At 43.4% G+C, this 16,316-nt stretch overlaps 1 protein-coding gene across 1 annotated transcript; it reads right to left on the bottom strand.

Moving 5' to 3' along the window:
- Positions 1-764: 764 nt before the first annotated feature.
- si:ch211-180f4.1 (leucine-rich repeat neuronal protein 1) lies at positions 765-14,997 on the bottom strand. Its single transcript, XM_027023562.2, has 2 exons — positions 14,773-14,997; positions 765-5,297 (listed from the first exon to the last, which is right to left on the bottom strand). The coding sequence occupies exon 2, from the start codon at positions 5,189-5,191 to the stop codon at positions 2,954-2,956; it is 2,238 nt and encodes a 745-aa protein (XP_026879363.2). The 5' UTR covers positions 5,192-5,297; positions 14,773-14,997; the 3' UTR covers positions 765-2,953.
- Between the last annotated feature and the right edge of the window lie 1,319 nt (positions 14,998-16,316).

Raw genomic sequence — 16,316 nt, 5'->3', positions numbered from 1 at the left:
CCTTGGGGAAAGGGCATGGTTTTTTTTCATGTGTGTTTTGTACATGTGTGACAACCAGAAAAAGGAGACAACTTTTTGCTAAGTGTTTTTATTGTTTCTTTTCAATGTTTTTGCCTATAGTCAATTATTTTCTAACGAGCACAGACCAACACACCCTAACAGTGTAAAAGTACTTTGGCTCTAACTCGAAATATAACAATATTCTCCTTCTAGTACAAAATACCCTGCTGATATAAAGCAATTGTTCTAGTATGTCATCCAGCTGTGCGACCACCAGAGGGCACATGTGTAGATACAAACTCTAGGCATTGTTACGTGTAAGATTACGAGGACAAATTTAGTAATCAGAAACCAATAGGCGATACGTGGCTGGTATATAGATATTGCATTCTTACTGATTATGTTTGAACTCTCACAGAGTGGATACAGCATTTATGTGAACACAAATGTTACCATAACAGTTCTTCAAATATATTTTATATTAGTACAGACTACTGAATAAATTAGAATTTATATATTTTTAAAAACCATGGAAAAACATACTACACGTAACAATAATAATGTATGCATTTATTAAACAATATTTAGAGTAATAAATAAATAAATTGAGATGATTTTTCTTCTGATCAACTCAGATTTAAAAATGAATTTTAAAGATGTCATTTAGATGTGTTTGACAATGACACGTCCTTTGAATTGCAGTTGTCTTATCTTTGGTTCAAATAATATATGAAAAATTCAAAAGACATAACAGAGAGAATGCATCCCTGCAGATCTGAGTTTATTTATTCCTTATTAAATCATTATTTTCTTGAAAATTAGTCTTTTGAAAATGCTTTACATGAATACAGTATGTTGTTGTTATTTTTTTTACTATCTATGGAAATGTTTATATTATATAAAACATCATGGAGGATGAACACAAGAGTGAATGAAACAGTTTTATCTACATGATTTATATTTCAGCTTGTGTCTCTAGAATGGCCATATGTTGCCAAACATATTTATGTATTGTTTACGGAATGGCTAATCAAATGTTGTATAATGTAAAAATAATTATTGATTTCATTCTTCACATCTCAACACAATCCTCATATGTATGCTATTTTAAGCAGAATGTATGTTAAAAACAGCAATATACTGTGGCATAGTATTCTATAGTGTGTAATTAATTGAACAATGATCAATTTTTGCTGCTTTGGCTCTGTACTCCTGTACAGTGGGATTGAAATGAAACAGCAACAATGAGGCTGTTTGTATTAGGCAAACATTACAGGAATAACAGTCATTTTACAGTCTTTCCGAATGAGTGAATGAGAATTAAATGGACAACCCTTCTTTTTTTTGGCCATCTGTGTGTTATTGTATCATTTCATGCCAAAGGAAGCTAAGAAAAGGTCTAGGGTCAAGCCTACAAGTGGCTTTTGTGTCTGGAAGCTGTTGCTGTTGGCTCTTAACATGAACGTCAAATAAGTGTCAGTGTCAGTAGAGCAGGCCAACATGGTCCTAAAATCTTGAATTCATAGGCACAGCCAAACCATTGGATGGGAAAAGCAGGTGTTTGATACAGAACACCCCAGTGAGCTCACCGATGGCAGGCCACCAGGCTTGAGCTTTCCTTTGGTTATGAAAAAATTAATGTGAAATTAGATTACTATTAAGATTAGAGGCGTAGGTGTGGCAAAAGCTTTAATGAAGAAAAGCTCAGCTGGGCATGATGTCAGAGGGTTTGCCGCGTGATGCAAAACACTGGTAAACCTCAAGAACAGAAAAGCCAGATTGCAAAGATGCACACCTAAATATGCCTGGGTCTTATGGGCTGCAGTAGCAGGATTAATTTTGCCATGCAGGCTACAGAAGCTCAGATCAAACCAAATGCCTCAAAACTCCTCTGGATGGCAACACTTTGCAGCAGGGCAGTGACCTGAAACATATTACTAAAAGCTCCTATAGAGGATTTTAGGGCTAAAAGTGTAATGCTTTTGATTGGTCAAGTCAGTCATGTGACTGAAAACCCAACCAGCATGCATTTCACTTACTGAAGACAAGCATCAAGTATTTAAAAAAAAAATGTCATTGTCTAATTACCTAAGGTCTATACTCAAATTGTCAATGTTTGCTAGAAATAAGACACAGGTAATTTAATGAAACCTGCTTTGGCTCTATTGTATAGATCTCCATATAAGGTCACATTTAGTTTGTACCAAGTGAGAAAATGTGTCATCAATCCACATCGCCAAACCCACCATCATTTGAATGTTTCTAAATATAGCTTTTCTTCTTTAGATAGTCAAAAGGGAAAGGCCAAGCAAGCACAGCTGTGTGGCTACTGGAGAAAATATATTAATTACGCTTGACAGCTAATTAGTTGCAGGTAACAGCCATTTTCGCAACAGCTGGCAGATTAGATTTATTGTTATTACAAAGCAGGTGATAATAAATGCAACGATGTTAGGATACAGAAGGAAAATGTGTACGTGTGAGAGTGTGTATGGGTGCACACTTGTGTTTGTGTTTGCCACCATCTCACATCTGTTTGTTTTTAGTTGTGAGAAGTAGACATGACGGTATGAATTACTTTGAGCACTGAAACAGCATGCAAGAATTCCATGCAAGAAATCCAAATGTGATCAGGCTTGTGATGGAGATCAATGCTCATATAATGAATAAATTATACAAATAACAAACATATTTGCATGCGTAATGTTGAACTTAATACAAGGTTATTGCAGGGGTGTGTTTGGACACTCTTAAAATTCATCTACTGTGTACATGACCATTTCACAACTTTAGCCAAGTAGTGCATTTTTTGACTAGGGAAAGCTATCCAATCTAAAAATACATATTTCACAATGACATCTTAATAAGTAAGTACATACTTATCATCTATGTACAGCACCAATACATACTGTGTTGGAAATGTCTTTTGGCCTTTCTTTCATCCTCTGTCAAACTACCACATATATGTCTTTGAGGTGTCTATCTGTGAGCTATGAGGGTCAACCGACACGTCTTTTTCCTTCTCCGTCTCATTCTCCCACAGGTTGATGAGAGGCGGGTAGAGTTCATTGAGAGGAATGGAGGTGGCATGCTGCATGTACTTCTTCAGCGAGTGGTGACAGGACTTCTGCTTTATACGCCGACCCATATAAAACACCAGAAGGGCCATGATGAGGATGGCAAACATGGAGCCCATCACTGCTGCCAAGGCCACGTTGCTTGGCTGAGCGACCATCTCCACAGCGAAACTGGCTCCTTTGGTGGTGATGTTGATGCAGGAATGTTGAGTTTGCTGCTCCGGGGACGCCATGGTCAGACAGACCTGGTATTCTGTGGAGGGCAGCAGATGGGTGAGGTTGTATTCTTGAACGTCCACAGGGACCTTTGCTGTGTAGCTGATCTGAGGGTTGTCGATTTTCATGGTGGCGCTGAGCCACTTGGGCTGTGGCAACTCATGGCCGGAGGCGAGGACAGATGGGTAGACTTTCCACTCCAGTACCACGGAATGAGCGTGGATTATTTTTGCCAAGACCACCAGAGATCCTGTGGCGTTTACCCACTCTTGCTGGCCTGTTCTCTGCCGGGTGCCATGCCAATTGCTCTTGTCCACATACACCAAGACGCTCCGAGTATCTGCGCCTTCTGCATTCCACGCCACACACGTGTAGAGCCCAGCATCCTCTGGTTCGACATGGAGAATCTCTAGAGCACCTTGGTCCTGCATCCTGTGCTTTTTCATGCCCCTTTTGCCCTCATTCATGGCTGGAGATACCACTTCAGACGTGACTTTGTCACCTGTGGGCGTCACCCAGTAGAACTGGGGGACTGGATCAGCCACAGCACGACAGTCTAATGTCAGCGGCTGTCCGGCTGTGACATTGAGCTGTGAAGGGAAGGTATGCAGGGAAATAAGTGGCAGACAACTGTTACTGGCCATGTTCCAGGTGCTTGTCACCACTTCCTGGAGCGAGTGGCCAATCAGGTGCGGAGGCGAGGCGCACAGGGTGATCTGGTATTCCAGAAGCTTGAGACTCGATTGGTTGCCGAAGATCGGCCCCCAGTTTGAGAGGCAGTCGCACCTGATCGGGTTGCTGTGGAGGCTGACCTCATCCAGGTTGGGGAAAGAAGCTAAAACCTCTTGAGGAAGGAGGGTGAGGTCATTATTGTGGACCAGCAAAGTGCGCAAGCCAGTCATTCTTTGGAAAGCATTGCGATCAATATAAGACAAATGAGGGTTGTTGTAGACTTCCAACTTGGCCATTTGTGGGAGGTTGGAAAATGCACCTCTTTCTATGGCCACAAGCTCCTCCATGTTGTTCATGCTGAGCTCCTCCAAGTGGGGGAAGTTCTGGAAATCGCCTTCCCGTACACGTACAATAGGGTTCTTGTTAAGGTCAAGGAACTTCAGGTTTGGTAGAGAGCGGAGGGCATCTCTGGGCACCACTGTCAGCTTATTGTCAAAAAATGAGAGACTCTCAAGGTATTCTAGTCCTTGAAAAGCGCCAGTGGGTATTTCCCTAAGGCCCATACCAGCTAACACCAGACTGTGTAGTTTAGAAAGAGGGTGGAAGTTCATATCTTGCAGCCCAACTATAGGGTTCTCACCTATCATGAGGATCTCCAGGTTTGGAAGAGACTCAAACCATTGACTGTCAATAGCTACCAGTTTGTTGGAGTTTAAATGAAGCCTAAGCAGATTCCCTAAGCCAGAGAATGCATTTGGGCCAATCAAAGAGATCTGGTTATGATTTATATAAAGTTCCTCTAAGCTGACCAAATCTTTCAGGCAGAAATCAGGTAGTTCTTTGATCTGATTCTCCTCTAGGTAAAGGGTGACAAGCTGGGTTAAGTTACCCAAGCCGACATCTTGAATCCGTGTAAAGTGATTCTGAGAAAGGTCCAGTTCTGTGAGATTGACGAGACTCCGGAGTTCTGAGGTCACCAAGGAGATGTTGTTGCTCTGCAGAAGAAGCACCTGAGTGTCAGCAGACACATTCCTTGGAATGGTGCTCAAGTGGAGCTCATTGCAGTCCACGGTCTTGGCCTGATGGTAGACAGACTGAGGGGTGTACCAGGGGCGGGTTTCACATACACACTGTGCTGGGCAGAAGGAACCCGCCAGGGAATTGCAACACGCAGCCAGAACAAGGCAGACGTAGAGCAGTGAGGTGGAAATGGCAGTTCTTTCCATGCTGGTAGTCTGTGGGGAGATCTCAAGTACTAGTACCACTGACTGTTTCACACTCTAGGAAGGTAGTCTTCTACAAAATGGAGGGAAGATGTTGGCTCATTCAGCCCTGCAAAACACAAATGAAAGAGAGGAAAGGCAATATGTTAACTATAAGGAAGAAATGAATGCTATGATTTTTATGTATTATTTGTTAATCGTATTTATTTGTATGTGTATACAAGCACACAATATACTGTAGTAGTTTTTTGGCACCCTGCAACTGACATCCACCTTTACACGATTTTCTATTCACCTTTCAGGGGTGGCAGCATCTCTCAGAGTGCAAACCTGATAAACATTCAGCCGTCTTTCAGTCTGGTCACAGCGTAAGCAGTTGTTTGTGAGTGCACCTCATTGTGGCTGCCTGAACGCAAAGACACGCCTACCAAGGCTCACTGCGAGAGGCACATAAAAGGAGGCGCACATCAAAGGCCCAAAGGCGTCCATCTCAACACTCCCACAAAACATAAGCAAGTCTGCCAGAACTGGGCGTTCTTGGAACTGCCGAGTCTAACGGCTCTCTCTGGGCCAATAGCAATAAGGTGTCAGGTGCAATGTGAGCACTGACGCAGTGAAAATTATTCAAAGCACTTTATCTCACTCTAAATCTTTACAAAATAACCTCAGAGCTGGGACATCTATACATTCAGGTGTGTTTTTAAGTCAGAAACACTTTGGGGCACTTGTTTACATGTTTCGGGCATTTAAGAGTATGAGTGCTAATCTAAGATGAGTCATACTCTGGCAAGCTTGATGAGTGTAACCGTTAAGCACCAATTTGGCCTACCTGACTTTTAACTAGTACAGCAAATGTGCTTGTAAACAACCACATTCCACTGCATTTCCCCTGCATTTCTCAGTACATGTAAATAAATGGAACTTTTGTGTTTTTGTTTTGTAATGTGACAAAGATGTATATTGTCCTTTGAAGGTGGACTGTTGTATGATCTAGCATGACAATGAGACCATTGTTGCATCAACCATACTCAACCTCATGGCCCCACATAGCCACACACAGATTAGCAACTGCCAGTCTCTGCTAATAAGATAAAAGGAGATGAGTTGGAGGGGGTTGGATGTAGAATCTTAATAGAAGTCTTCACAAAATGACCCTGTTCTAACCCTGTTTTAAATCTAAACTAGTCTTCTTCGTTCACAGCCCTGGAGGGCCATACCACTGCTTTGTTCAGTGTTTTCCCTGTTCCAAAATGCCTGTTTTAATACACAAAGGCTGGATAATTAGCTCACGAGTAGAGGCAGGTGTGTTCACAAGGGTAAATGCTAAACTTCCATTACTGTAGTCCTCCAGGAGCAAGAGAGAAGAACACTTATCTAAATTATAACCACAGCATTCAAGTGTCGCCTTCATCACTCCATTTCAGAAACTGACAATTACTGTACATATAAAAGAAAGCTTTAACATCTGAGTTAAATGTATTTAATTTGGGCCCAGAAAATTAGAAGCAAAATTTTAAGCACTGACCACAAATCTTAGAAAACGTGTTGGTGTGAGTTTTTTCAGTTTTGTTTTTCTTTATTTGCCCATTGTAGCAATTTGAGCGAGACAATATCATTAGCTAATTGATATTTAAGGTATGAGTCATTTGAATAAGTTACACTCTAAAAGACTACACTACACTATAAACTCCTATTGACAGATATAAACATATCATATGCTTTTATGATTATGATTGCTTTCCAGAGGCGTGAATGTAAAGAAGCCTTCAGTCGGGGCAAGAGTGCCTCTCAGAGACCATAAATCCCCCTGAGCTTAAAGATACTTATGAGTGAAGCCCCAGTGATGCAAGTGGAAGCAACTGCCTGTTCAGTACTACAAAACACAGCACAGGATCCTTTAGGCTGAGCAGGGACAGTAAAATAAATGCAAAAAAATGATCAGTCAGTTAAACTGTGCATTAGCGAATTAGTTTCATTTGCTTCAAAATTATAGCATAAATTGCAACCCACAAATTCATAACACTAACAGCTTTTTTAGATGAATATGTCGTGTCGCACCCCACTGCAAGCCGAAATATGATTTATGTTTATTTACCAATGTTTACAAACAAGCCATTTAAACATCAAGCATAAACTGTCAATACCACTGGCTGGTCTTTGAATCAAGTCTTTTTATTTACTTTATTGAATATAAGCTTCTATAAAGGCTACTTATTATCAGAGGTGACCGAGGTGACAGTTTTCTGGAACCATTTTAGACTATGCAGCAACAGAAACAGACCTACCTCATTTCTGTTGTCTAAACCCTTTCTGCAGGTCTACTCAAATTGATGAGCTTTTTTTTGTATTCTTTTACCATGATTTTATGTCATAATGTAAGGCATATGTTTTCACAACTGGTCCAGTGAGATACTATAGTAATTTATTAAAAATGCCAGGGACAGAAGGGTGACAACAACCTTCATGCAATAAATCATATCTCCCAGTTGAGGATCTCCTCAGATCTCTGAGCATGTCAGATCCACCCTGCAGCTGCGAGACACCACACAGTGCCTGTCCCCAGCATAGCCAATCACAGACCATGGCAGTAGCTGATGAGCCAACCACAGCGTATTCCACACAGGCATGTAGAACAGTGCTGCCTATTCTCACTGGTAGGCTCTCTGGTTGTGCCAGAGTGCCCACTCTGTAAAAATCCCTCTCCTCCGTCCAATACACGAAACATGGCCGTGCAGCTCCTGCTCCACGGGCTTGAAAATCGTCAGGCAACGCAAACAAAAACAGGAAAGAAAAGTAATTTCAGACCCTCCACACCACCTACACCCACTGCATCCTCGGCCTACTCCAAACCCCTTTCCAGCACCACACACAAATTAGCTCTCCTGAGGGCCACATCAGGAGCAGCAGTATAATGGTAGACAGAGACGGGCTGGGCCATCCGGCTGGGTGGGGCACAAGAGAATGGGCGAAGGGGGGTGAATAAGGAGGTACCCTCTTTTCCTCATCAGATGCCGTGAGCCAGGCATAAGTGACCCAGAAATGTCTGAAGAAAGGCTTTTTCAAAGATGTTCCAAGGCCGGTATTTCCACACTGTGTCAGTGCGCACTGCGTATCTTTCTGCTTTGATCTTCCCTGCTGCCCCTGGGGCTCTGTGTTTGGTTTGGTGGTCTGTGGGTGCTCGTAAGCAGCCTCAGTTGGTGAGGCTGGTTCATCGCACAACATGACATTCGTCATAACAAAATTGTGGCACTGCCCTCTGGATTAAAGCTGGTTAACTGAAACATACCTGGACAACGCCAGAATACAGAACAATCAGAATTTTAAAGATGAATGACAAACCATTCAGTGGCCACACTGAATCTATTGTCCAGACCAACATTTAGCTTGGCTCTCCTTTTTCACACATGGAGAGAGTCAGTTTGTGCCTAATCTTTGACATATGTCTTTACCTGGGTGAACCTGAACAAGGGCACACGTTGGCAGCCATTTTGGCTCTTTGCCCATGAGATGCAAGTCCCTGGTACTCAGCTATGTGGGAGACAGGGTTCTGGTGTTCTTGTTGGCTCAGAGCCGTACTCTGAGCACTCTAAGCTGCATTTGTGAGTGGATCTACTGCAGCCTCTCCTTCCTTGGACGTGTGCCGGTGTTCTGCATGCCTGTCTGATCGCATTAGTGAACAACGTGCCAGCCCAGGACATCCCCCTCTCGGCCCTTCTGAGCAGCAGGAAATGGGGCCACCTTGCCTGATGCCATGGCAACCCGACAGGAAGTAGCAACAGGGACCAACCCTTAGGGCTGCTTTTAGTGATGAGCGTGGTGGCACCATTTGGTGCTCAGTGAAACATGGGGGGGGGGACAAGATAGTGCGAGAAAGAAAGAGTGGGAGGAAGAGGAGAGAGAGGGAATCCGAGCAGACACTGCATCTGGAACATCGATTCACACTGCATGGAATGCTAGAATAACAGCTACAAAGAAGGATTTAGGACAAAAGTCACAAGGAATTCAAATAGAACAGTATTTCCCAGTCATGGAGTGGCCCTGCATTTTAAACTCGGTAAGGGTTTCTTGTCTATCTGCTGAGTGTGGTCAGATGTACTGGGAGCAGGGAGAACACTCAAATGAACAAATCCATAAATATAAAAAGTCTTGAGAAATGATGAAGCAATAGTAAAGAGAAAAATCTTGACCTACACTGCACAGAAACTTAAAGGAACATTATCTTCCTGAAACTCACAAACTACGTGTCCCAAGGTTTGTTAAGCTAAACCAATGTAACATTTTTGTTTATGGTTGGATCGTTTATTGTTTGTTTGCTGTTTATTGCACTTATTGGTGTCTGTTATAGAGCTTATGTGTTTTGCACTTCTATGCATCAGCATTGATCCATGTATTTCAACAGCATTATAGTTCAATGGTATCTTGAGCTCTAACTTACTGTACTGGCTAGGATACATTCTATGAGTAGATGACAAAGCACATTTAGAAGGTCGTTCTGGATAAGAGCATCTGCCAAATGCTGTAAATCTGAAATGTAAAATGTAATCAATCAGTCCACAGAAATGGCACATTCGGAATATATCGTCAGGCCAATATCACAAAGTCCTCCTACAACAAGTCAACGCTGGTGAATCCAAACTTTATAAAGTTGCCCTCAGATACTGTTGCATTCTAGCATTACACTGTAATGCAAACTTATCCTAATCCCTGTGGCCCAGGCCTGCACTAACAAGAGAGCTTCACACTCTGTGCCAGCAGACCCACAAAAATGCCTGCATATCCCCCTGAATCCTTGCTCTGTGATGTTTCAGCTGTCAGTAGTCAAGGCTCGATCTCGCAGTGCTATTTGATCCTTCATTTCTGCTAACATCTGAAATGCATTCATATTGTGCACTTGAACATAGGCAATGAGTGTGAACCCACTTGGTGATAGTTTATCGAAACACACCATATAAGAGCATATAAAATATTCCTAATTCTTGACTGGTGCAAAAATTATATATATCCACACAATCTTTCGAGTTCATTTTCCCAGTTCGTTTATTGTACTGTATATTGTGAGCCCTTTATTATAAAACACATGGCTCATAGGCAACTGTAAATAACTAGCACTACAAATGAGTCTTGACTAATGTAGGGATGGTGCTTCACTGACATCGCCCCTAATGTGTATAAAATGTTGCACATTTTCTTTTTTTTTTTTTAAACCATAAGGGAAAACAAAACAGCTTTTTTGTGTTTGCCTGTGTGTGTGTGTGTGTGTGTGTGTGTGTGTGTGTGTGTGTGTGTGTGTGTGTGTGTGTGTATGTATATACATTCTTGCAGGGGCCCTAAGCACTTTTTGCATTAATCACAGGAATCTGGGACAGATGTTGGTCAGAACACTCCTTAATACAAAGATGCACCACTCAACCCAGAGGTCAGATCGAGTGCTTTACCTCTCTCACATCAGTTTTGGAAAGAATATAGAGCCAGACTGTTCAGACTGCATAGGTCTCCACCTTTGAATGGGTGTGTCGTTTTGTTCTTCACAAAATAAACATCCTAAACAACTTCCGTGCCACACTAATGACCCCCTCGATCCTGCCCTGAAGCGCTCAGAAAAGCAAAATTACGCTGTTAACTATTAAACCATAATAATGCGAAAATGCATATTCACAGTATTGCGAAACAAAATACAACAATCATGAATGAAAATAATGTATTGCTATTTGCACAGCCCTGGGGTAAAACCAGTGGCATTATGGAGTCATGGCCGAGTAATGTGGTAGGGTGTGCATGTAGCGATCTATACGGGGGGACTGATCTCTGCTTCAACATACGATCTTTCCTTCTTATCCACCACATTTTGACACGGCCTCTCAAATTTGCAAACGTATTGGCGACGATGAAAAATTCATGGATGCCTTATTAATAATGGAGGGAACTGCAGGCAGGTCTTTAATTTTCGTGTGTGTTTTTTTCTTGCTTTTTTTGCTAGCACACAGGGGTTTTTGAGAGGGCGGAGGAGCAGCTGTTAATTGGTGTGGAGAGCTCTGCCAACACCTCACTCTTGCTCTCACATACACACAAACACACGCACACACTTCCAAAATTCCCATGCTACCTCCATTCCCGACAGGTGGTGTTCCCTTTTGTTTCCTTCCTCGTACTTACGCTCACTTTATTAGCTCCTTATAAGTACATTTTAGAAGCCTGCAGTTACAGACGGTAGCGCATGTGTTTGCATGTCTAATTTGCCACCCTGTGCCTCGTCCAAGTTCAGTGTGATGGACCGGGCTCAACGTAGCATTTACGCTGACCGGTCAGTGGCATATTGTGTGTGTTACACTGGTACGAGTCCAATCAGTCACAGCGGTGTTGCTAGGATTTTTTCAAACGTGTTAATGTCACTGCAGTGAAAGTCGTCAACCCGCACGAAGATATGCGTCCGACATCGGGCTGAGGTCAGTAACTCATCACAAGCATAGAGAGTGGCAAAGACAATTTGTGCATGATACCAGATGGGCTGTACTGTAATGGATAAACCAATAAAGTATACACCCTATTAAACTGCCATTAAACTTCCCCAACCTGGTCCAGCACTCATTCATCTCTGGCAAATCATATAAAAGCACAGAAAGTGTTCAAAAAATATGATGGACACTGGATCACAGCCTTAACACCCAATCATTTTCACCCAGCTTGAACTGCACAAAACTAATTGGATTCCAATCCATTCAGTTCCAAAAGGTGTGACAGTAAGGATTTCAGAAACAAACAAAACCAAGAACTAACCATTTAAAAAACAAGAGCTTTAGACTCTTCTGTTGTGGCCTTTTAAGGCATAAAGGCAATTTGAGCTCCATCTGCTGTCATAAATGAGCAGATGACGGAGCTCCGGGGATGTAGGAGGGGTGACGCAATGCTTTAAAACGACTTTGAATGTACTTTAGTTTCGTTATTATTTTATTTGGAGTAACATTTTTGTATCCTAAGACACCTGCTTAGCTACATGACACTCCATAAACTGAATATCTCTACTTGGTGCTGGAGGCTGAGGCAACTGAACGGAATATCCAGCAAGCAGCGGTTTCCAGAGATCATGATGGTAGTTCACAAAGATTTTCAGAGCCATTATCCAGCGCACAACAGCCAGTGCTGATAAAATGTTTTCCTTTATCTCTGCTCATGCTCTCTGTGTCTCTCTCTCTTTCACTCCTCATTCAGCCTCTTTCTCACTAGTAAAGTTTCACTGTTTTTCACACTCATTATGCAAGTCTGCAGCAGATTCTTTGCCCGATGAAAGCTGACAATTTTTTCCAGTCAAGTTAAAAAGCAGGGCAGAGCAAGGAGTAAGAGACCGATGAACAAACAGAAAACTGAGAGAAAGAGACAAAGAAGGAGAGAGGAAGAAAACAGAGAGCAGAGAGAATGTCGGAGAGAAGGCAGAGAAAATATACTGTAGAGGGAACTGAAAAGTATGACTCAGGGAAGTGGACTTGTACTCAAGGACATGGGAGCTGTTTCATGATCATTTTCTGAGGAACATAAAAGCCCTGATGCACCGTTTCTCTCTCTCTCTCTCTCTCTCTCTCTCTCTCTCTCTCTCTCTCTCTCCCCTTCTCTCCTTCCCTCCCCCTGCACCAACAGCAGAGATGTGTTTGAACAAAGGACTGTGTGAAGCTCTGTTAGTCCCAGCCTACCCAAAACGAACCAGTCCGTAACTAACCTCTTCAAAGTACCAGCCTGGAGTGCCATCAACAACCTCCGTGCCACTCGAACAGGCAGCGAAACGTCCGAACGTCCGTGGAGAGGCCGAGAGGAAAGTCATTTCACACTGAATCACGGTGTTACACAAGGCTCTCTCTCCACAGCAGAACAGCATTAGTGATTCAATGGTATATCCTGCGTTCCTGATCAACACCCCCACTTGAAGATTAATGCACTTTGGGAATGGATTTTGTGAGCCGCTTCCACCTCTGCGCAGTGCTGCTGGTGCAGTAAAGGACCCTTCAGCTGGAAAACAGGCCTACTCCTGACTGCCTGCTCAAAAAACTGGAACTGAAGTTTCCCTCTTTAACTCAAAGGCTAAGGAGACACAGACCCCCAAGCAGGAGAACACGCGCGGCACCACTGACAGGACGCAAGCGCGCCAGTACCGTCGCCACCACCTCCACCAGTCATCTGAAGCTGAATGTAAAACCAGCAGTAGCAGCTCAGGGGGTTAGGATGCACGGAGCGAGCTGCAATCCAGCTCTTGCTGCACGAGCCGGTTACACGTTCGTACGCATTCAAATTCCAACCAGATTAAGTGTCCCAGTAACTGACCCTCTGTTCATTATAGCATGGCAGGGTGTGTGCTCCCTGTGCAGAGGGTAGAGGTGGTGGTTTTGTTGTTAGTAACGCGAAATCACAGGTGCGCAAGCAACACTAGAGATGAGTGTTCGGCTGTTACTGTGACACGGCACAGGGAGAGATGTGGCACCGAAGACACCTAGAAATACGTGATGCTCCACACACAGTGGGAAAATGTGACATGGTGTGTGCATATTGTGTGTGACTGTGATGAGGACCAACAGTCACAAAAGTGATCGTTTTATTTTTTAGATCTTTCATTTTGAGCCACGGGCCATTTTCTCTCCATTGCTCCGGGTTTGGGCCTGATCCTCTGTACTCTTGTCTACAGCTCAACAGGCAAAGGTGTAACAGAGCTGACATTTTAAAGCATGTTTAACCCCCAAAAAAGCTAAAACTCATTAATGATAAACTGTGCAAATGCAGCATTTTTTTTAAAGAAACATTGCTAATGAGCCATTATAGCTTGCATAAATATGTATATGCATACAGAGTGTGTGATGAGCTAGATGCAAAAAACCAATATACTAACTATAATAGATCATTTGAAATAATTACATATATTATAGGCTACATATATTACATGTTATAGCCTGTTAAAGACATTCACTTCTGATACACACCAGTCTACTGTGAAGCGGCATATTACCAGAGTGCCTCAAATTTACCAGTTCTAATAAGCCTATTGTAAAATGTCACTTTGAATCACATCAGTTAGAAATAATTTATAGGCCTATAGCTCTCAACGGCCTGCTTTAGTCATCAGGGACCGTGCAGAGGACAGGCTATGGCTTTTCCATTGTTTTCGCCGAGTGGCCCAAAGTAGCCTGGGTCACTTCGCCTCTCGTTATAACGAGCGATGACACGTTAATTCTAAACGAACAGGCTCGGTAAACCGACGCGAAGACGGTGCGCGCACGTTATTAGTGCGAAGTGCAGCGCCGTGTCGCTACGTTATTACAGCGCTTCCTCGGGATCACGTAGGCAGAGTAGGGCAGGGTGGACGCGATTCCGGTGATTTACCCGAGATACACGAAAACTGTAAAGTCACATATCAGCAGATGCCATCCAGTTGTTTTACTTTTAACTTAAGAATTAGCTTCGACAGCAACTCAAGACACGAACAGAATATCGTCTCTCTATTTAGTTAATATATGATTATAATACAATATATGCTGATATTTTGTAACTTTGGAATATCTGGTTGCATGCGCCGAAATCAACAGAGCCGCTAAAAGTAACGCCCTTACCTCCAGCGAACACCGGACGGGTCCAACGCGAAGGACGTTGTTGTAGCGTACAGTCCCCTGGAAAATGATCGCGGCAATGTTCTTCTTGCTCTACTTCTCGATCTCTGAATTCTGCGCGATCCTAACGCGAAACCCAGAGCCGGCGCTGAAGCGCTCCGAAACCTGGTTCCGATGCGCTACGACGAGCTCGCCGTCCTCCCAGCGTCTCAGCCCGCTCCGCTCGGTCCCGTCCGCACCGCGTTTAAAGCGCCCTGCGCGCCTCCGAGAACACGCCTCTCTCGTCCTTTAGGTGTGCGGCCATTAGCCAATGAACGCGTGAGGCCGGTTCATATCCTCCAATCAGACGGAGGAAGGAACATCGTTCCATCTCATATCGATGATGTAATGGTCCACTTTTCGCCGTGTGCCCCCGGGTCCACGGTTCCTGCGGCAGTGTGAGGAGTGGGAAGAAGCGACTCCATCATCCATAGGGTCACACACTGTGCATGCGCCTACGGTTCAACAGAAACACGAGACCTTGTTGGGGTGTTTCTGGTTCCCAAAAGAGCATGACCTAACCGCTGATGGGAAAGCCTACGGTAAAGTGAAATGTTATACCCTTCATGATTCTCCACGTTTACCAAAGACCTGAGAAGGATGGATGCCAGTGTCAAGCATTTGAAAGATAATTTGCATTTCCAGTTAGCTTTAGTAAGTGGAGTTTAGGATGCAGGTGATGCCTAAATGAACGGCCTTCGGCGTGCGCGTGGGCTGACTGTTCCACGGCACTTCTTCGGAGTAGTCTCAATAGTTTCAGATGATTTGAACTCTGCAACACAGAGCTAGCAACATGTTACTCGGACGAATAAAAGTTTACAGTAAGTTGGAAGTTTGGAGCGCTGGCTTGGTCAGTGCACAAAATAGACTAGGATCCGTTAGTACAAAACTGTGTTAATTGGTTTTACTGGGATAACTCCGGAATGACAGAAGAGTGTCCCAGCATTCTGCAACCTGCGCTTTGTCATTTCCACATTTTCACTGGCTCTGTTTGTAATAGCTTACTGTATACTCTACACTGCATACTACACTCTGTATATACTGTATACGGGACACTGGTCCCCGTATTGGTATACATTAGGCCACGAACGCAAACCATACTACGGGGGTATGTGAACGTATGACGGTTCCGCCCACTTACGTAAGACGAGATACAGCACACCATGAAGACAGCTCTGGCCATGGACAGGAATATCTGGCAGAAGTAGTACGCCATCCTGGTTTCTTTCCGTACTGGAATATTTTATTTTGGTCGCCTACCGCATAGGTGCCCAATATGCGGCATATTTCGAGCACAGCCTCTGTCATAATCACATTGTCAGTGTCATTTTGTCACTTTGAAATTGTCACCGTCACATTTTTACTGTAATGTTGTCTGTAGTTTTAGAGTCATGCCCCTGAATCATTTCCGCACACTGAAGAAAAAACATAAACAACCAAACTATGCATGTAGGCCTACCTGAGCTGAGGTACCCACCTGAGGTGATTAACACCATCCTGTATTAATA

This window comes from Electrophorus electricus, chromosome 23, assembly GCF_013358815.1.
Source record: "Electrophorus electricus isolate fEleEle1 chromosome 23, fEleEle1.pri, whole genome shotgun sequence".
Lineage (NCBI taxonomy): Eukaryota > Metazoa > Chordata > Actinopteri > Gymnotiformes > Gymnotidae > Electrophorus > Electrophorus electricus.
Note: the sequence above shows the minus strand (reverse complement) of the source record. Positions and strands in the feature narration are given on the sequence as shown.